Source organism: Pyrgilauda ruficollis, unplaced genomic scaffold, assembly GCF_017590135.1.
Source record: "Pyrgilauda ruficollis isolate IOZ18807 unplaced genomic scaffold, ASM1759013v1 scaffold182, whole genome shotgun sequence".
Lineage (NCBI taxonomy): Eukaryota > Metazoa > Chordata > Aves > Passeriformes > Passeridae > Pyrgilauda > Pyrgilauda ruficollis.
Genome location: NW_024517207.1, coordinates 405,307 through 426,841, shown reverse-complemented (window position 1 = coordinate 426,841; position 21,535 = coordinate 405,307). Strand labels below are relative to the sequence as shown.

The 21,535-nt window shown below is 43.0% G+C and overlaps 1 protein-coding gene and 1 long non-coding RNA gene across 4 annotated transcripts in view; one reads left to right on the top strand and one right to left on the bottom strand.

The window, feature by feature from the left end:
- IPO7 (importin 7) overlaps positions 1-5,064 on the bottom strand; it is a 34,261-nt gene extending 29,197 nt beyond the window's left edge. Inside the window, exon 1 of the mRNA XM_041464652.1 lies at positions 4,834-5,064. Within this exon, the coding sequence (XP_041320586.1) occupies positions 4,834-4,917 (84 nt within the window). The 5' untranslated portion in view covers positions 4,918-5,064. The remainder of the gene's footprint in view (positions 1-4,833) is intronic.
- Positions 5,065-5,083: 19 nt separating this feature from the next.
- On the top strand, positions 5,084-20,171 carry LOC121352073. Of its 3 annotated transcripts, none has more exons than XR_005954880.1 (4): positions 5,195-5,388; positions 10,988-11,198; positions 13,305-13,562; positions 18,425-20,171. It is a non-coding gene; the product is annotated as an uncharacterized LOC121352073 (long non-coding RNA). The 3 variants fall into 3 exon arrangements; XR_005954879.1 differs by having other exon boundaries at positions 17,763-20,171; XR_005954878.1 differs by lacking the exon at positions 18,425-20,171 and having other exon boundaries at positions 5,084-5,388; positions 13,305-16,851.
- The last annotated feature ends 1,364 nt before the right edge of the window (positions 20,172-21,535 follow it).

Sequence of the window (21,535 nt, the reverse complement as noted above, 5' to 3'; positions counted from 1 at the left end):
TCTATCAGGCCACAAACCTTGCACCACTGTCTGTTAATACCAATCACTGCCCCAGAGCACACAATCTTTTTGCACATTGCAGTTTTTCCCAGCAGGGTTGCTTTGTTCAACATGTGCTAAAAGAGACTTTTGAGAAAAGTGTTATACCAGCTGCAGAGTCCAAAAGAAGAATGAAGTTCAAAGTTAACATGGAAGAGACCAGTTCATGGCATGTGAACTATGAATAGTTAATTACAACGTGGAAAAGCACTTTTCCTCCAGTAATGAAACTCACTGCAGTAACTTAAATGAATCTTTAATGCTGGAATATTCATCTCTCACACAAAGCCTGCATGCCTCTAAATGATAAAACCAAGTTTCATCTTGGGTAAAAAGACCTCCATGCATTCTTTTCAGACATCAGGAAGCTGACATACCATAACAAACACACTACAATAGGCACCTCCTTTACTGCTGCCCAAAAAAGCAGAACATATGAGCAACACTTACTTAATGCTGCTGAACTGGAACCCCAGGTTATTTATATAGCTATTCAAAGCAGCACACATGTGAATAAAGGCTAACATATTAAAAATAAAGTAGATTTTAAAAAATAAATTCAATACTTCTCCTCCATTCCAGTTTTGGGGAAAAAAATCTACATGCAATTTTTGATCTGGGCCATAGCAGGACTGGGTGCATGTAACTCTTACACTGAGATGAAACTGTTTTCTTATAGAAAGGTAAGGTCAGGAGCTGTAAGGCCACGCTGAATCAGCAACCTGCCCTGTAGCACTCTTTTAATTCTTTTTTAAGAACTCAGCAGGTGTGGAAGTCGTTCTGACCTCAGGTTTTTTTGCAAGCCAGTTCTGCCACCTCTTATGCAGCTACAATGTATATGCAAACCTAGTTTAACGTCCACAAAACAGACACACACACTTACCAGTTCCTGCAAACATCCCTGTCTGCTCCCTTCATCACTGTCTGCGTGTTGCAGGACTATTTGCTCTACTGGCTGAGGAAAAAGCAATGTGCTCCTAGCAGAGGCTTGCTAGGCACACACAGGAACTATTTGCTAAGTCATGAGAAAGTGACAAGTGGCCCTTTCTGCTCGGATTTTATCTCGTGCTGGGAAACTTCTTCCCAGTGGAGCCAAAGCACCCTCGGGGCCTTACTGCCCCCAAGGGGATTCCTGGTATTGGACCAGCCTTGGCACATGCAGCTTAAAACACCCAAAGCTCTCCTCATCTAGCACACCAGAATACACAGATGGAAGATGAGGGAAGTGAAAGTACCGAAGTACTTGGGGTAAAATGTCACACCAACAACTTCAAAAGAGACCCCATGATCTGATAATCAAAGCCAAGAAACTCATGCTCTGTTCTTTTTCTTACACTACAATGCAGAGCTGTAGATGTTACACATGCAAACCATGTCAGAAAAGGTTAAAAAAATTCAAGCTGGAGGTAACACTATAAACACCTCTCCCAAAGTATCCATAGCAATCCAGCATTTGAAAAATCCTGTCTGAAAGACTCCATGTAAGAAGCAGCTTGCTTCTTCCCCTTTTGACAACCTTCCACTCCTAAACTCTCAGCAGCTAAGAGTCCAATCATTTAATGTAACCACTCCATCCTTCTGACATTTGTAGCAATTAAGGAGGCAGTGAAAGGACTGAACCAGGCCCTACTGCACTGTTAAATCAATGGTGATGGTGGCCAGCCAACAGGAACTCCTCTTTATCCTTTCCCTATCACTCACATTAGAACACAAAAAATCCTTAAATGTAACTTCTGAAAGTCAGGATGTCTTCCTAAGCAAACTCTGTTGAGCTCTGACTTACAAAAAAATGATGAGTTATAGGGGATTGTACTTTTTTCCCCCTAAACATCGTCAGACACAAAAATTGGGTTGTTAGTCTAAAAAGATGTCTTACTAGCTCACACACTGAGGTGAATCTCAGAGACTTACAAGACATATCGCAGTGAAGTTATAAATTCCCTGGAATTACAAAGAAAAAACCTGCAAGGAAAGTATTATCTAGCAACTGCACCTTTATAAATATGTTGATATTAGAAGATGAAACAACGTTCTGTACTGTTTTCAGTGTCATTCCATAGCTGCATAGTTAAAAAATATCTATTTTCATCACAATTTCCAAGAAACTCTTTATACATGCAGCACAAAGACTATTTCAAAAGCAGCAATGTCTTCCTGCTGCTTTCCAGTAGCTTAATTGAAGAGTCTGGTTCTAAGTTCTGGTAAAACACAGCTTTCCCCTGTGAGACAGGGACAGAGATGGGTGAACACCCCAGGGTACCCCATCAGCTGAAAATGCTGAGATGCAGGAGCCAGTGATCTCATTCCCTATAACTTCTTTTCACAGTGAGAAAAGTAAAGACAAGGAGACCGAAATACTTGCTTTTTAACATTATCTCAACTCTGAAAGTTCTCACAGCCTTTTATGGGCAGGCAATACAACCTGATAAAACTTAGTGAAAGGAGAAATAAAGCATAGAATAATTCATGACATAGCCAAGGTCAAAGGAAAAATAACAGAGCCTGGACAAATCAAGAATCATACTCTCCAGTCCCCTTCTCCAGGCAAAAGAACTTTGTTGAATGATAGGATATGGTGAAGAGAGATCCAAATACTTGGTTAACTCTTACCTACTTAGATGTCTCTTGCACTAATCAGGAATATCAATTACTGACTGATGCACAGTCTTTTCTGCTAAGGTAAAATGACCATTCTGCTGAAAGCCAGTCTCATCAGCTCAACAGAGGCACTTCTGACAAATTAAAGTAAACTGAAAGGTCAACCAAGGACAACTATTAAGCTATAAAAACACCTGTGCAGCTTGGCCATGTACAAGAACAGTGTTCACTGCTGCTGTGATCTCATCTTTACAGAGAAAGAGACCCCCAGAACTGTAATTAGGTATTAACTGGTAACAGAATTGCCAAATTCAGACCAGCATCCTGCAGGAAAATGCGTAGCTGACTTCATTAAACCTAAGTAAAACCAAGACCACGCATATGAATGAAGCTGAATGTATGTGTAAGTGCTTGCAGACTTCTGGTTTAGCACATATTTTTATCACAAAATATCTGTGAAAGATTAGTGATGCTCCATTTCCCACAACAAAGAATTTTTACACACTGGTTCAGTAATATGTGGTGTTTTTAAAGGGGCACAACTATTCAGATTTTATGCCAATTTTACACAATTTAGCATTTGTGTAGTACACGATGGACCATGGGGTTTTGATTCCAAAGTGAGAACAAAAGCCAGTGGGCAGCGAGCACCATTCTTCCTGCAAGAGTTTGCCATTTGCTGAAGACCCAACCGGCAGAGAACGTTAACTTCCTGCACCTTCAGCAACTCAATACCTGCAGGAAAGAACTAAGATAGATTTCAAGCAAGTTACTGTATCTAAATATTGAAATCCCTTGTACACACAAAAAAATGCATTTTGGGGCCAGCTTAAGATTTCATAGATATTGCTGTCCTTATAGGCCATCATATTTTTTGCATTTTTGATTTAAATAACCAACACTAACGTGTACAGAGTACATGGAAAATACAGGCAATTACTTCATACAAGTCTCAATTAGCCATTGAGTAGTTTCAGAGCTATCTATTTCAAAGGCACCTAATATTTATTTGCCAATCACTTATTAAATAACATGCCAGAATCACTTTTTAATTTTCTGAGAAGCTCTACCTTTAGTTTTTTTTATTTTCTCCACTGCCAGCAGAACACTTGGCCCACCTTTATCTAAGCTCTGCTGAACATCTGTTGCATTACATGAGTATTGTCAGGCCCAAAGTCTGCTAAAGAGCAACAAGGAAAAATTTTGTGGAAAAAGCCAATTAAAGGCACCACAAGAGCTGCCACGCAGGCTTATCCTTCACCTCCTCCATCAAGACATGCTCTTTTCTCTGGGTCAAACACTAAAACACTTCTGTTCTCCAAATGTCTACAAGCCCCGTGGCTGTGTCTCATCAATAAAGTTTTCATCTACCAGGTGAGATTAAGCAGAACAAAAATATAATCTTCTTCCAAACCCGAAGTCCCTGGAACTGGGAGCTGCTGGGATTTTACATCCGAGTCTGGCAGGTGAGTGCAGTACAAGGGATGACACACCTGGGCTGGGAGCCCTGTCTGCCCCCGTCCCTGGGACACGTGTCCGGATACACCCAGGGAGCACACCCACCCCGGCAGCCCTGCTGAACCCGGAGCCCACGGGATTTGGAGCACCAAACACCGCCAGGCTGCCAGATCTGATTCTCAGCTCAGCCCAGGCCATCAGATTTGATTCTGAACTCAGCCCAGGCCACTCTTACAGGCTGCACTGCTTGCGGAGCGATGGGGCTCTCGCTACCTCCTTCCCCGCTGACAAACCAGTGCTTTCAACACCCAAAGACTGATGTCGCTTAAATGGTCCCAGGCAGGGCTGCGTCCAGCCGGAGCCACCGAGGGCCTGCACAAGGGCGGTTTTAAACCCCTCTCCGCGGATCACCCTTTTCCCGGCTGAGCATGGAGACAATGGAGGCAATTTGTTACCGCCGAGAGAGGCACGGGGGGCCTCGGCCGCTTTCTGCCGCTGCCCCCGGCCCGAGCAGCCCCGCCCGGCCCGGCCCCGCTGCCATGTGCGGGGACAATGCACGCCGGGCCCGGCCTGCGGCCGGCGGGACGCGGCCGGCGGGAAGGGGCCGCGCTGGCGGGCGGGCGGGCCGAGGAGCCGGGGGCACCCTCCCCGCCGCCGCCCCGCTCCCCCTCCCACGGGCCGGCCTCGTCCCCGCTCCCCAGCGCCGCGGCCCCGGCCCAGGCCCGGCGGCGCCCTCACCTCGTTGAGCTGTCGTTCGGCGGCTTCGCGCAGCGCCGGGTCCATGGTGCCCCGCAGGGCCTCGATGATGCCGCTGGGGTCCATGGCGGGGGCAGCGCGGAGGGCAGGGGCCGGGGCCGCGCCGAGCGCACATGGACCCGCCGCCTCCAGCGGCCGCCGGCGCGAAAGGAAGGGAGAGCGCCAAGAGCCCGGATAGAGCTGCCCCCGCCGCCGACGGGAGCGGCGCCCCTTCCGCCGCACGGCCCGCCCCGCCCTGCCGCGGGGCGCCGCGGGAGATGCAGTCCGGCCGGGCACCGACACCCGGGGAGGCGCCGAACAGGCAGTCTTGGTCCGCACAAGCCGCCTCAGGAGCCGCTTCCCCTTTCGAAAGGCCCCGTCACAGTAGCCGCGGGCCGGCACCTCCCGCTCCGCTCCAAACCGAACCGAACTCCTCGGCCGCGCCAACGTTGTGAGGGACCCGTTCGTTGGTTTAGCCAAAATGCCTCCCTTGAAAATCCCTCCCGCATTCGCGCCCCGTTTTCGGAAAGGCTCGTGTGGCTCGGCGAGGAAGGAGGGGTGCGTGGGGACATGGGTTTGCTTTGTCATGGGCATGGGGTGCTGCCGTGCCGGGTTTAGGGTGGTGGGGGAAAAGAGGAGTACAAAAATCCTGAAGATGTGTCAAAGCTTTGTCAGAAAGTCAATACAAACGGAGCTGTCGCTCGTGAAGGGTCTAGGAAATGCGTCTTGTGAGGAGCGGCTGAGGGAGCTGGGATGTTCAGCCTGGAGAGAAGGAGGCTCAGGAGAGGCCTCATGGCTCTCTGGCTCCCTGAAAGGAGAGCACAGGCAGGCAGGGCCCGTCTCTGCTGCTGTGCCGGCAGAGGATCCCAAGAAATGGCCTCAAGATGAGACAGGGGAGATTGAGATTAGATGTTAGAAAAAATGTTCACCGACAGGGTGGGCAGGCATTCAATGGAATGTTCTTGCCCAGGTTCAAGAGGCATCTGAAACTGGTGCTGGGTGATGTGGGTTACTGGGTTAGGGTTACAGACGCAGTGCTGGGTTGGTGGTTGGACGGGATGATCCTGAAGGTCTCTTCCAGCCGTGACAATTCCATGGTTCCATGATACTGGAGGGCCTGACTCAGTCGCAGAGTCATGACTGAGCTGCTTAACTTGGTCCTCTGTAAGTCACTTCATCCTACAAGCATTTGAGCACTGAAGTAATTTCACTTCCATGAGTAGTCACGATAAAATGAGCAATGCTATTTCTGAGTTAGTGAGTTGTAGAATTTAATTGGCACTATACAGTCGTTCACTGTCATGCCTTCATTGGGGGGTGGCATGCAGCAATGTACTTGAAAATTTGGGAGTTATTTTTATGGGAGGAATTTATTGAGCAGTCTGATAAAAGCATAAAAAAAATTTTCACAAACACCTCATCCTGGAATGACTCTGAAATGTAGGCATATCAAAGAGAAAAGCAGAAATGCAAATACAGAAAATAACAAAATTTAAAAGTGATACAATTTAGAAAGTTGATAAAGTCCACTATCTCTTTACAGTTAAGTTAAACAGTTTCAGGAAATCTGGGCTTCTCTAGACTGTCTTTGCATATATGGAACAGCATAACAGACTTGCTTTTGTATATAATTTTCCCAAATTAGTGATTTTTCCATGATTGTCACTGGACTAAAACCTGGGGTTCCCTGTTTCTCATGCTACTGGTTTGTTGTTGTTTTGGGGTTTTGTTTGTTTGTTTGTTTGGGTTTTTTTTACATAATGCTAACAATTATTATTTACACTATGTAGCTTTTTCTTATTACAAGTGTGAAAATGAGCAACTAATTTATGAAACTAAACTGTGAAACAGCAATGAATATCTGCCTTTCTGAGTAAGCACAGGAGACATATGGGCCCAGATGACCGAAGTAGCAATGTGGCATAATTTTGGGACATGATGTCATATGCTGTTCTTTTATGAGTTGCCCAGATCTGCAGTCATACTCCAATTCTAGATGTTGCACAAAATGCTAAAAAAAAGTGAAATACCGTAGATTCAATACCATTACAAAATGCTGCAACAAAGTTTTTTCCCTGCTTTTGTGTCACAGCACAGCTCAAATCTCTTTGTATCAAAGGAGCAAAGCAATCATGCCCCCAGCCAGGGCGCTAAGCTGATCCAACAACTTATGAAACAGAATGTATCTTCTCTAAAAATAAAAATAAGTACTTCAGAGGGCAGAGGGCTCGTGATGTGCTGGTTGTGCATAATGCTCTGTGTCAGAGGTACAGATGTGAAATGCTGCAAAGACAAGCACAATGGGCTGGGAGCCGTCCTCAGCAAAGGTGCTGTGCCTCTGCAAGCTCGTGCCAGAGCTGCTCCTGTTAGGGTACAAAAGTGAGGAGGACAAAAAAAAAAGTTGTGCAAAAGAACGTGTAAGCAATTGTCCAGCCTGAGTACTCTGCAAAAGAAAACCTTGTGTGTCCAGGAATGTTGGCATTGTCCAGGACGTTTGTACTTGCACTTTGCTTGCCCAGGGTTAATAGCAATAGCTAACTTCATAGCAGCATTAATTGCATAAATGACTCACAGAAAACAATAAATGCAGGGCTCAGTCAAGATGGACATTTCATGTCCACAGGAGGCCAAATTTAAGAGGAAACATCTATGAGGTTAAAACAGAATTTTTCACAAATCCGAACATTACATTTGCTGTGGGTAGTTTAGTGTTAGAGAGAGATGAAATGGTAAAACTGGACGAAAACTGACACACCAGCAGTTTGAGTGGAGCAGCCTGAGAGGTGACAAATTACTTCAGATTACAAGGGACTGGTGAGCTGTGGCATCCTTAACACTGAAGTTTGGATTAAATAAATGTACCCACTTCCATCAGATACGTTTCTTGAACAGTATTAGCAGGACAAAAAAGACTTCACACCCATCACAGCACAGCAATTAGTGAGGACTTTGGCCAAACCTATTTAGCAAGCAAAGGGGACATGAATCAATATCTTGCAAGATGCAACCAGATGAGTTGATAGAAAAATTTAATTTTGAAGTCAAATTTCAAATCACAAGAGTTAATATTGGAAAGCAGTACGTCCTTTAGCCAGATAAGCCTCCTCAAATTCTCGGTCTCAGAAGAGAACAAAAAGAAGCGTACGTGCTGCAGCAGGGATTAGCTGCCCAGAACTGTTCTCTGTTGTGTAGGAATGCTTATAGACAACCTCGGGCTGCTGTGGGAGAGCAGAGCCTCTCAAATTATCTCGGAAAGGGCGATGTGGTATTGCACAGGCCTCAAATATTGGATGCAAATCGGTGTCAATTACTCCTGAAGATAAACATGCTCTCCTAGACTGTCTGTCTTGGGGTTTGCAGTCATGTGTACTTTCCCTGGAAAGCTGGAGCAATAACAAAGCCAATGTTTGTCAGCTTTAATAAAGCAAAGTGGTCCTTGGAGCTGACTGTGGAATTGCTTGGCCTGTGTGCCTTTCTGGGATACCAGTCTCTCTACTGTCAGTGAAAAGCCAGAAATCACATGTAAAGACAGCACAGCTATCAAAGATCACCACGTTTGGATGCATTTACCAGATGTTGCTAAAGAACTGTGCATAAATTTTTATGCCATCTACATATTCCAAAAAAAACCCAAAAAAACCCAAAGACAGTAACTGATAAATGCAGCTATCAGCTGTTCTGTGCTGGAACAGATTTGACAGCAGCCAAATTAACTCCAGCTATGCAGAGCATATTCCTGCATCAACAGCATTCCAAATGTCAACCCAGGATTTGGAAAAAAAATACTTGCACATGAAAGTACTTAACCAGTCCTACAGATCCAAAGAGAGTTTGGACAGGAATGAGTGGGTGAACCACCAGCACCCAAAGTTATTGTGGAACTACTTCTGCTAAATCAAAGATGGCAACAGGAAGAAAAAGGTATGCACAGAAATATTGTGCTGATGTGCCAAGTTTGGAAATAACTATTTCTATTAATCTTTTTTTTAAAACCTGAAATGGGATTAAAATATGAAACTACAAAATGAAACATGCTAGTCAACATATTTTGGTGTAAAATTGTCAAACAAAGGTGATTGTTTGAGAAGTTCTCTGATTTGGCTAGGGAAACAGTACAAAATAAATACCTTTCTTTGCTTTAAAATATCTTAGTAGGCTACGACCCTGAGCACACACTGAAGAGATTGAGGACTGGCTAGATTGCAATTCTCAGTTACAAGGTGGTAAGTGAAGAGTGATTATTTAAAGGGCCAATTTCTTCTGGATTTCTACTGATACCACTAGCAGACTCTCTTTGGTACTTTAGGCAGTTTTGAAATAAATACAAAAATCACTGCAAATCGTTGTGAAAATGATGGAAGATTAGCAAAACAATCCTATGTGAATGGGACAGGAGCATAACTTGAAAAAGAAACAGAAATTCACTTTAACACAGCCAAATGAGAAGTTACACATAAAAAAACAGAAAATGAAAGATTGGAAGGATCAGGGATACCATGGACATGCAGGTTGGCTTGAGCTCCCAGCAGGATGTTGTGGCAAAACCACAATTTTTGAGTTGAAATCAGCTGTCTGAAGAGGGGGAGTGGGAAGTGGTTTGTCCCTCCCTCTGGTGGGAAGGGATGGATGTCCATTGCCAGAGAAAAACACCAGCATTTGTGGTTTTTAAGTATTTACGAATTGCAATGCATGAAATACCCCCAAAAGTTGAGATGAAGAGTTTATTCTCCTCATCTGTCTGAGACCTACTTGAAATGTCCAGTTAGGTTTAAGACAAGAGACATGAGGAGTCTCAGTTGCTGTTTGTCACTACAGTTGTGCTGCGGTGAAACAGAGATTTAGCAGGCAGAGTAAGGGTGGTTCCTGCAGAGTCCCTGATCTGGGGCTGGCTCTAGCCAAAGGAGCAGGATGCCAATGTATGTCCAGCTCATGCTTTCACAGCTCCCTTTAATCTGCTTTAGTCAGCTGGGAGTTGGCTTTACCCCCAAGGAGAACTTTGCTGAAATTTCTTCAGCATTTTTTTAGTGAGGAAGGCACTACGCTCCTTGCTTCACCCCACCAAAAACCCCAGGAGCCATCCCCACCCCCTCCAGCCAGATGGCAAGGCTGGAGCAGATGCTAAAGCCTGGATCCAAACAGGTTTCCCAGGGGACAGATGCTGAAAACAAGATTCAGCCATTAGCTGGTGGAAGTGTCTGCAAGTGGAACAGCAACACTGAGACGGAGCAGCAAAGAAACAGTTGCTGTAATTCAGCCAGGGTATTAAGGTCCTGAGTAAATGTCAAGGAGAGAGAGCTTCCTTAGAGCTTTAGATCAATAGTTTGCTAAAAAAAAAATGAAAACACCCCAACAAACTAACAAAACCAGGAAATACAAAAATCTCTGATGTGTGATTCTTCTGAGATCGGAAAAACTGGACATCTTCTTAATAAACATCTCTTCAAAGATGCAGGAGTCCCTCGTCAGTTCTTACTTTTTTCAGTTAACTCTGGACAGCAAGGTGAGGAAAAAAGAGAAAGGTCAGGAAGACAATAGTGGGTACTGAACATCTCTTTAAGGAATAAAGTTGTAAGAGGAACAAATGTCTAACAGGTGAAACTAGAGAGTCACTGAAGAAAATTCCCAGTGGCACTAATTGGTACTTTCTTTTCTCCAAGTGAGCCTGGGTGCAGTTGTGGAAGATGTTTTAGTGAAAACACAAGCTGTCCTTCAGTCAAACCAACAAGATTAGGGCTTTAATAAAAAACATGTGCATAAAACTTGAACAGGATGTTGGACTAGATAATGTGATGATGAACTGCACAGTATTTTGGATTTTGCTGTTTGCTGTCAGGTTAGATCTATCTGCTCCTGGAGGCTGGGTTTGCACTGTGTGGAAGTCCAGCTAATGCAGCCCACAGCCTGCTTCAGGCCCTGTGTGACAGACAGAGGAGCAGGAGTGTCTGTGACCTGCGGCAGTTCCACTCCTCCTCCTCCCTCTTGCTCTGTTTTCCACCCTGTATATTTATATTTCACAGCCCTGAGGGAAAATGCCACTTACAGAGCTGCACAGTGGTGGCTTGGTGACACCCTGGGGAGATAAGCAGCAGACAGCCGCTGGTATTTGTGGCATTAAGATGACACTCGCAGTTCATGTTTTTTTTTTTTTTTTCCACAGTTTTGATACAGTTGCACAGGCACAGAAGTTACAAAGGCATCAGTGGAATTTGTTATACTGTTTTAAATGAAAACTCAATGAAAACTCTGTGCTGAGAATCGCAGAAGTACAGTGTGACCTCACAATAATGCCTGTGATCATGGTGTTCTCCAAGAATATCTCTTTAAATGCATGATGGGAGTTGGTTTATTTTGTTTTTGCAAGGAAACAGGTATGTCCTTTCCTTACTGTTACAGTAAATAGAACTGCAAGCTTATTTATTTTTTTATGGTTGCTCAAATGGACAGCTGTGAATCCAATGTAATGTTGACTTCACATTTTGAGGAAGCAAATGGAAAGAAAATTTAAGTATAAGGGGTGTATATCTATGAATTAGGGTTCAAGCAGATGTTGATTTTTAAAACACAAGCTTTCTAATGCAGTTTTTACAGCCAAGATGCAACAATAAACTGGAATTGTTCAGAAAGAATTGTGAAAATACTCAAGCTGTCGAACAGGCAAAAATTTCCAGAACTTCTGAAGAGTAAAAAAGAATATTTAAGCTATAAATTTAATTGTATAACTAAATATGTGTGCAAGCTATATGTACATTTATCAAGCTATAATATTTCATTCAATTTAATAAGACAGAGAGTTCTGTTTAGAATAATTTTAGTCTTTATAATCCTATCCTGTTTCCATTTAGATTGATTCAATTACGAATACAGTAGAACAGGATTTCATTATATTAAAAATTCACTCAGAATAAATTCTCAGCACCTAGGGAGAGCTTTTCATATGCAAGGAACTACAAACACACATTAAGAATTTCAGTAATCTAGCAGCACAGCATTGAGTTTGTGAACTCATGCCAGTCACACAACTCCAGGCAGTGCCTCCAGGACACACCTGTGTTTGGGAAGTGTGCCAGCGTGGCTCCTCAGGAGCCTGTGAGGCATTTTGGATCAGTAAAAATGATTGACCTCTGGTGATGACCACAGCCTTAACTTTGTATTTGGGATTTATTACAAAAAAGAAAACACATTTTGGCTGTGCTGGCATGGTACATTATTCCTTTTTCTTACTTTTCCATCTTTTCCCATCTGCCTTTCCCTCTGTCCTTTGTAAACTTGCGGAGACAAAGCAAAGTACTCAGAGAGTAAAGTTTCTGGATTTCTGCAGAGCACAGGGGGAGCAGAGAGATAGAAAAGGAGTAATTTATGCAGGAAAAGTGTAAAACCACTTTGGTGACTTTGTAGAATATACAGCTGAGGTAATCACAGCTGTGTTAGCAGAGGAGGTGAAGAACTGGAGCTACAGAGCCAAGTGTGGTTCTTGGGCCTGGCTGCAAAGGGAGGAGATGACTGAGGCAGGGTGAATTCTGTGTGCTGAGAGGAAGCTCAGTAAAGGCAGACGTAAAAGAAAGACCCAGGGGCACACAAGGAAGTGCTCACAGCTCACTGGGAGAAAAACTGAGATGAGATAACAGACTTTGTGAGCAGCAAATAAGCCAGCAAGTTTATGTAAAAGTATTAAAATAAACATACTTTCCTGTTTGATTCCTGATTCATTAAGTGAATAATAGCTTTTGATATATTTTTAAAATAAATTACATTTCATTAAACTACCTTACATTTTTATGAAATTACTTTTTTATTACAAATATTTCAATAAATCATAGTCTTAGATAACTGCTTATGTTAAAGGAGTCAAAAATAACAAAATTAGCGTTGGCAAACATGGAGATAAAACAAAGATAAATAACAGAATTGGAGTGTATTAAAAATACATTTTTATAAAACAAAATTATCTTAATTTTCTTTTACTTGTATTTAAGAGGTTATCAGATTAGCACTTTTTATTGGGACACTCATAGTTGTTATTCCTTGAAAAGCTATACAATTCATTATTGCTGTCCAAAAGGGTTTAATATGTTTTCTATTTGGTTATATTGCTTTAAATACCGGTATTTTCTAATGTAACAAAGGCAGTCACAATGCTGGAATGTGCAAACATAGGACTTATGCTGACCTTTGTGTAAATTGCTAAAGAAATACAGGTATGAAAACAAGTGATGACACTGATAATAGTCCAGCTGTGCACAGGTCTGTGTTTCCTGGTGACTATGGGTGCACCACCAATTGTTTATGTAGAGCAACAGGTGGAACAGCTGGAGCAGCTGCTCACAAATCCCCACTCCTGTGGCTTCCAGGCCACAGGTAGCCAACAGCTGGATTAAAATTCCAGTACCTGCAGCAGCAAGGCAAGGCAGGAAACAGGAGAAATGTATTGCCCGTGCCCATGTCTTTGTCTGAACAAGGCTCTGTGTCTTTTCCAGGTGTTTTGTGAAGTAACAAGGTGGAAAATGCTTGCCCCTCATTTCACCTTTGGTGGGCACATGAATGATGCATGCAGGATAACGTCATGTTCTCAGGAGAGCGAGGAGCTGTGTCAGCTTCCCTGGGCACTCCTCGTAACCTTTGGCACCTGCTTGCCAGCATCCCTCTGTTCCACTCCTGGCCTTTCCTGAGCTGAAGGGATTCCTCACTTCAGAATGTGAAATGGATTTTCATTCATTGTCTGTCAGGTTGACAAGGTAAAATCATTAATTGCTATAACTAAATCAAGGTTAGAGTTTATTAAAGCATTTGGATGGTGTAGTATTGCCAGTACAGCAAGTAATTCCACACAAAAATCAAATGATGGTTCAGCTTCAGTAAGGATTTCTACGGAATAATGGCACACCAGATTCTTGTGGTTATTATAACCTCACCTATCAGTCTTCCTGTGGGCTCCTTTTATTTTCTCCATGTTAGTGTTACTCATTCAGAAATTATTACATCATATTAGTTAATAATGTCTTACTCAAGCACCTGACATTTCTTTTCTGCAGTCACTGGTTTTAGCCAATTTTGTTGCAGGGAACAGGCCAAAAAGCTGCTCTTGTGGTTTATCCACAGGCAAAAGGGAACTACTATTTCATGCAGTAGAAAACATGCAAATTTCTTTATTGGTATTTGTAGATCAGGATTTCTGCATTCAGCCAAGGTATCTGACAGGATACTTGTTTAGGACTGGGTGCATAATGTTCAAAATTGAAATGGTTTCCTTCACACAACTGCCTTTAGGTGAAAAGAGTCGATTCTTATCAGACTGTCCCATTTAATCTCTAATCCTGATTAACAACTGATTTTGTGATGCTCATTTAGTATGATAGTAAGTGCTATCAGTCATATTATAGCTTTTTCAATTAATTTAATAATTTCCCTAAGGAATACACATACAGCAAATAGTTTCTCTGAATGTTGGCAGCTCTTCTAAAATGTTTCAATTAAATCACGTTTTCACCCTTCTGATATTGCTCTGAATTTTAATTATTTTCCATTGCAGACTACTGGTTTAATGATGACCTGAATACATTTCTTAAAAACTAACTGTGGGTGTGGCTGCATACAGCAAGGGTTTGTTCCTTGTGAACTGGTTATTGCCCACTCTTTATGGCTGTTTTCTGCAAGCACTTAGACCTTAGAGGTCAGATCAGGACAACACTGAGCACTCTCACTGCAGACATTTTGTACCTCACAGAAAAAGCAATCTAGATGAAAATACAGAGTGACATTTGCACGTATTATGATTAGACCATGCATTCTTAAATTGTCAATTATGAAATGCATTGTTACAGGAAAAAAAACTTCTTCCTTTCTAGTTTCAAATGCAAGTCATGCAATTTATTTGAAGGTTGCAAGAAGTCCTTACAATATGGGAAACATTTAGAAGATATAAATTTTTTCTCTGGAAGTTTTGCTTTTTTTTTAAAGTAATGCTGAATTTTTCTACTTTGCCTTTTTCTTTACTCTGGTTTCTTCTACAACCTGTTTCACACTCCCATATTACCTGAACACACTTCCCCCTCTTTCTTTCCCCATCAGACTCATTGTTCCACATTTTCTTCCCGAATCAAGTGTCTATCATGTCACTTTTTTCCCAAATATTTGCTGGCCTGCACTTCCAAAGGTCCAAAATTTTTCCTTTCTTACTCCTTTAAGATAGAAGATTTTTTCTATCAAAATCAAGGATCCTCTTTAGCAACAAAAGCAACTGTGTTTGTGAGCACAAGCAGTGAGCAGCTTGGATTAGCCAACTGCTATAATTCTGGGTTCATTGATGATAAGAAGAGATTCAGAAGCAATACAAAAAGCAGCAGCACTTCAAACTGCCAGTGTGAGAAGAAGGTTGATTAAACTAGTGCCCCTGACTTTTCCTCATCTAGCTTATTTCTTAAAATTAGGGGACAGAGTTAGGACCTCAAATCAGGGCAAATTAAAATAAAAGGAAGCTTTCTTTATCACAGTGCAGCCTACTTACTGTCAACAAACAAAATGCAGAAAGGAAATGTCAATAGACAGTTGCAATGATATTTTCAAGAACCTAGCAGCAAGAGGAGATCATTCAGGTCCTGATGAGTTCCAGCAGGAAGTTCCACTTGGGCCTTTTGAGGGCAGCAGAAAAAGCAGCTTAAAAAACCACTTGATTGCACTCTGCAGCATTAATTTCTGTCATTGCTCCAGAAGATCAGACATGGTCAAAGCTACACACCCCAGCATGTGTTCAACACTGGGAGGTGGTCTGAAGCTGATTCTCCAGACCACCAGTCTTTGGTTTAACTGAGGTGAAACTTCAATTCCACATTTGTAGGAGCAGAATCTGTAACAGCATCTAAAGAAAAATTTAAATGGGTCTTTGATCAAATTAAAGGTAGTGTTTTTATCAGCATGGAATAACTTATATTTGGAAACTTTTGCCCTCCAGACAGATATGTCCAGCTACATCACTGCTATAGATTAGAAGGAATCCTTGAAGGAACATACTCCTCTTAGCAGAACATTGGAATTTTCAGCTATGTTAGTATAAACTCAGCTTCAGACAGGGTATAAATCTGATCATTACATTTAATCCTACCCTAGCATTAAATATGAATCATGACTAATGGGTGTGTCTCGGGATAAGGGCCTGTGCATTCCCTACACAGAAATTTCTGACTGTGATCGTTATCACAAGCAATAAACACCAGGTTATAAATACCTCAGCTGCAGAGCAGAGCTGCATGGCTGAAGCCTTGTGCAGCTGCTTTTGAGTCAAGCAAGGACTCTCCCTGCAGCTCCACATCCCACTTTCCTCTCCTGCTGCCTTCCTTTTGGCCTCCCCTGACCATGCTCTGTTCTGCTCTGCTCTGTGTGGGCTCTGCTGTGCTCCACAGGTGCCCCCGAGAGCTTTGAAGGAGACTCTGAGCTAGAATAAGGTGCCAGGAATATTTTGTTGCTTTGGAAATATTTTTGTTTCCCTTGCTACCTGTCTTAAAGAGTTGACACTGTCTGAGTTCTTCAATGTATTTGCTGCCTGAGCCCATTCCCAGAACTCAGATGCTGTAGGTTGGGCTAAAAGCTGGGATAAGGTGATTGATTTTTTATCCCTCCTCCTGTTACAAACACTAACTTGGTTATTACTGCCAGGAGGACACCTGAGATTCTTTGGACTGTGATGAGAACTCCCTCTTTATTGGCATTTTTAATAAGAGATAGGACTTTTTAGAGAAGGTGCTTTCCAAGGCTGGGGGGAAAAAAAAGAATTATAAGTAAGGTCTCTGAAAGTTGGAACTACATTTAAGGAACTTGACAGACCTTTCATGTTTCTCAGCTGGGGTGGCATAAGCTTATTACAGGGTATGTTTCACTCCTAATTTGCAGGAAGACAAAAGAACCTTCAATTCCTGGTTTTTGCATTCAAGTAGAGGATATGAGCAGACTGACCAGAAAAGTTTCTTTCCCCAGTTCATGTACTCCACTGACATATGCAATAGGCAAAAAAAAAAAAAAAAAAAAAAAGAAGCTGGCTGTTAAAGAGGATTTATTGACTATTAATTATGAAAAAGATGTGCATCAGAATTGACAATCTAGCTCTTATTTTTACCACTTGGAATAGAAATATCATAGCTATCTGTTTCACTGTGTTCCTAGGTAATTAAGCAGTAGTGAAAATAGGTGCACACTATTAAAAATCTGCACTTTGTACATGAATCTGTGTACAGTGTACTGTCTGTACATATGTGCAGTATGTAGCCAAAATATACATAAAATGGACAATAGGACTTTCTATACTTTCTATAAAAAATACCAGGAGAGAAACAAATCTGTATACTTATGATCCCTGAGCTCAGATTAATCTCATTTTAATGTATACAAGTTCTGCTCTCATTTGCTGTTTAGTAATTTTTTCAGCTTCTGTCCTGGAGCACTGACTTTTGTAAATAAAAGCTTTCATTAACTCTCCTTTGGTCTCCAAGAAAGTTTTAATCCTTCATTCACACAAACAGCTACAAATAAGTGTTCATTTCTATTTATCTCACTTGTTGGTGACATTTTTTATTCATTTTGGTCGGTGCATTTGCATCCTATCCTGAGTTGTCTCCTGTGCAGCTGGTTATTCTCCAGTTACACCCTGAGACTCCTCACCATAACTGATCAAAGTCTGAGCTCAGTAAAACACACAAGCCCTCTTCCAAGCACATAGGTTTATTTGGTTTAAATTACAATTTAGATAGAATGACAATAAATGTTTGAGGTTTAATTTCTTGCCAAATTTATACAAAATAAAAATGTTAAAACAATGCAGTTTGCTTTGTGTTGGTCAAAAATAAGACAGTAATAGGGGGAGAAAAGGGTTCTGAATCTGCACTTCTTGAGAAATTATATGTATGATTTGCTTGTTGATTAATGTTTCTGGTTTTTATAATTTTCAGCTAGAAGCTCTCAGGAGCAGGATCACTCTCAGTCTCTCATCCTCCTTCCTCTTGCTGACAATTAGCATCACAGTCCACAAAGCATCAGCAGTGTCAGTGCCTCAGCCATGTGACATGGGCGCTATCAGCCCATCTAGGAGTGATTTAGAAAAGAGGCAAACACAAGTTTCTGTGCTGAGGAAAGACAACTCTTTCAATCTGACAAAAATAAAGCATTTCATCCAGCCACCCACAGAAGGAAGTGACTTCATGGAGCTGACCACTTAGCTGCTGCCCTGATAGATGTCAATCTATTTTGTTACTTTCCAGCAGGTTAGAAAAACATTTTTCTTTTTGGTTCACAGATACCTTGAAAGAACTAATACTCTTGAGTTTAAGCTGTATTTTCCAAAAAGCATTTCATATAAAGCTTTTGGCCCTTTGAGTCTCTAGCCTCTAAGTACAGAGAGAGAGTGCTGTTCCCACTGGTAAAGTCACGGAGCAAACTCCAGCTGGAGACTGGAGTCCTTCTCTCATTCCTCTGCTGGGCAAAGCATTCTGCAGTGTGTGTTCCCTACCAGGTGGGGATGCTCCAAAGACAGGGCAGGTTTTGTGCTGTTTCTTAAGTTATACATTGCATATAGGAGATGCTTTATACACGATGAGAGTAAATCTGTTTTCAGTCCCTAGCTATGCTTCCCAGTGTGCTGTGGAGTGAAGCTGTTCCTGGCAGTGCTGATCTCAGCCATGTGTCAAAAATTTCCTTGATACTCACTGAGCTCCAGCTACCAAAACTCTATCCTCTGAATACATACAGGATGTGGCCTATGGCAGTATTTTTCATTCTTTGCCTTCTTTCCAGTAAGTAAATCTAACTTAACCTTCTAAATAGAGTTCCTGAATTATTTTATTTGCAGAGTGAGCCCTAAAGAACATTCCCCAGACATGTCCTTTTTTTTCCTGAGTGAGTGCAGAGGTTCTGCTGACATTTGCTAGGTGTGGACATCTTTGCAGGGGACTATTCAAATTATCAGCAGATACTAAACACCACTGATAATTTCAAAGTTTAGTGGAACAGACAACACATTCACACCAGCAGTACCCCCCAGCAAGGGGAACCAAGAACAGTGAAGAACAGTTTAAAAATCTGCTGCTAATTCAGTCTAACAAATATAATTTGTGCAGTACATATCAACTGCAAAGTGACCTAGCTAATGAATCCTTAAATTTCACTCTGGCAGCAATTCAGAGAGCTGGAGCTCCCTAAAAGTGAGGTGATTAGAGCTATCTTCTCTATTTTTAATGAGACATATACTAACACTGTGAGCTTACTGCAGAATCAGCATCCTGGGAATCATGTGCAGGCCATGTGCTTTCTACTAAATGGAAGGGGAAACACGAAGCAAATCTATATTGTTGAAATTGCTTGTTGGGGGTTTCACAGTGGTGTCTTGGACAGGGGAACTGCAGAGAATTCAGAAAGAATCAGAAGTTGCTTGGTCTGTATGTCAGTTCACCTGCAGTTGGGTTACACACTGGGGCTACACAATACAGAGCAGGTTAATTAGAAATCAGGCATCCCCTGGAGCAGGCTCTGCCCAGCTCCTTGGCTCTGAGTGGCTCCTGAACAACAACCACACCAAACTGGGATTGATATTCCACTGAATGAACAATCCACCAAAATGAGACATGGCCCTTGCAGCGTTTAGCATCTACGGTTTTAAATTGTGGTACTTATTTTGTTTATATCTTTCAGTCCACACCTTTCCTCCTCTCTTTCAGGATGACTTGGTAAAGATTCCTCTGCATAATAATCTGCTTTCAGATTTTGCTTCCAACATTCTTCAGTTTAGTATCTATTTGATGCTTTGTCACAAGTTAGTCAGAGAGGAAAGAAGTCCCAGTGTTTGAATCATTTTACCTGGAGTTTCAGAAGTAATAACCAAAAAGAGATGACAAACATGATGTGCATTTACAATAGGGGGAAAAGTTCCATTCTCTACAGTGTCAGCAATTCCCATCTTGCTAGTATGTACAATTTTCTAGTGAAAGGTTTTGAAAAAACAAAGGACTCCCTCATCTGGCATCAATGCCCAGAGCAGCAAATTCATAGACCTAACTGGCTTCTCAGGGCACTAAATTCCTGAATTATCAATTGCAAATATTAAAAGAGCTAATTATATGATTTAATTAAATAATTTTAAACAATTTGATTCTAAAAGAAATCAATTCGGAGTAAATTATAGGTTAACATGGAATCTGCTTGTGATTTGAAGCTTTATGTGGAATCTGACCACAATTTATAGCTTGGATTATTTCCTGCCATTGGATTTGGCAGGGGCTGTACTTGGGTAATAGCTTATTAAACTATTTAGATCTTAAATGAATCATCAACTTCCTGTAACACCAGCGAGTTTTGTACATGTAGCAATAAAGCCACGCTTTTAAGAGCTCCGCTGTGTGCTGACCTGCATCTCCCCCATGGCTTTGGAAACATCTGTGATCTCGGGAAGCACAACCTGTAAATACCACTGCTGTGAAACAACTGATCTGCTGGGTCCTGTATCAGCAATTTAAGAGCTCTTTAGTCACGGCGTAAAGGTGGAGTAATCAGACAAACGAGGCTGAAGTTAAATCTGCGTGTCCAGCTCTCCCAGGAGAGCTTCCTTTCCAGAAGACCCTGAGGAAAGGTTGGACATTTATTAGCAGACACGGCTGGAAAAGAGACGGGGCGGGGGAGTCAGTAGCTGCGCCAGGCAGCCCGTGTGCCCGGAAGGTTGTGCAATGTGCGCTGTCCGCGGGCTTCAGCGCTCTCCGTGCTCTCTCTCCCCGGAGAGCTCTCCCTGTAACACTCTGTGCCGCCCGGGCACTTGGCACGCTCGGGGATCTCCTGCTGCGGAGGAAAAGGTGCTTCGAGGTCACGTTCGGCGTGAAGGCCACGGAATCTGCGAACACTGGGACGTGCCCCTCTGGCTTTTCTGCGGGATTTCAAGCGTTCTTACTGACAGGAACGGACGTGAGGAAAATTCCGGGGCTGATAGAGGAATTTTCCTTCTTCCCGGCAAATAGGCTTTCTTTTCGAACGAGAGGAACAAACTCAATAAGGTTCCCCTTTTCCTGGAAGCCCGGCACTGTTCCAGCGCCAGAGGCGCCTGGGGCTCCCGCCTCCCGCTCCCTGAGGGGAGATCCCGCTCCCCTCGCTGATGTAAAGCCATTGCCGAGGGAAAAGGGCTCGCAGACGGGCTTTATCCCGCTGCCCTGTGGCACGGTCGGCGCCGCAGTGTGTCCAGAGAAGGGAAACGAAGCTGGGGAAGGGTCAGGAGCGCATCTCCTGTGGGGAGCGGCTGAGGGAGCTGGGAGCCTGGAGAAAAGGAGGCTCAGGCGGGACCTACGGCTCTGCAATTCCCGGAAAGGAGGGTGTAGCCGGAGAGGGTAGGGGTCTTCCAGGCAACCCGCGACGGGACAAGAGAACACAGCCTATAGAACTTCTCCGCGTGTGCCAGGGTGGGGTTCAGGTTGGACATCAGGAGGAATTTCTTCACAGAAGAGGTGATTAGACACTGGAATGACCGCCCACGGACGTGGTGGAGTCACCGTCCCTGCAGGTGTTCAAGGAACCACTGGACGTGGCACTCAGTGCCATGGTCTAGTTGACACGGCGGTGTTCGGTCATAGGTCGGACGTGGTGACCTCAGAGGCCTTTCCCAAACCTAACTGATCCTGTGATTTATGTGATTTATGTGATTTCTCCGCAGCCAGGGCCGAGGAACCGGGCTGGGACACCGCCGCCCCGC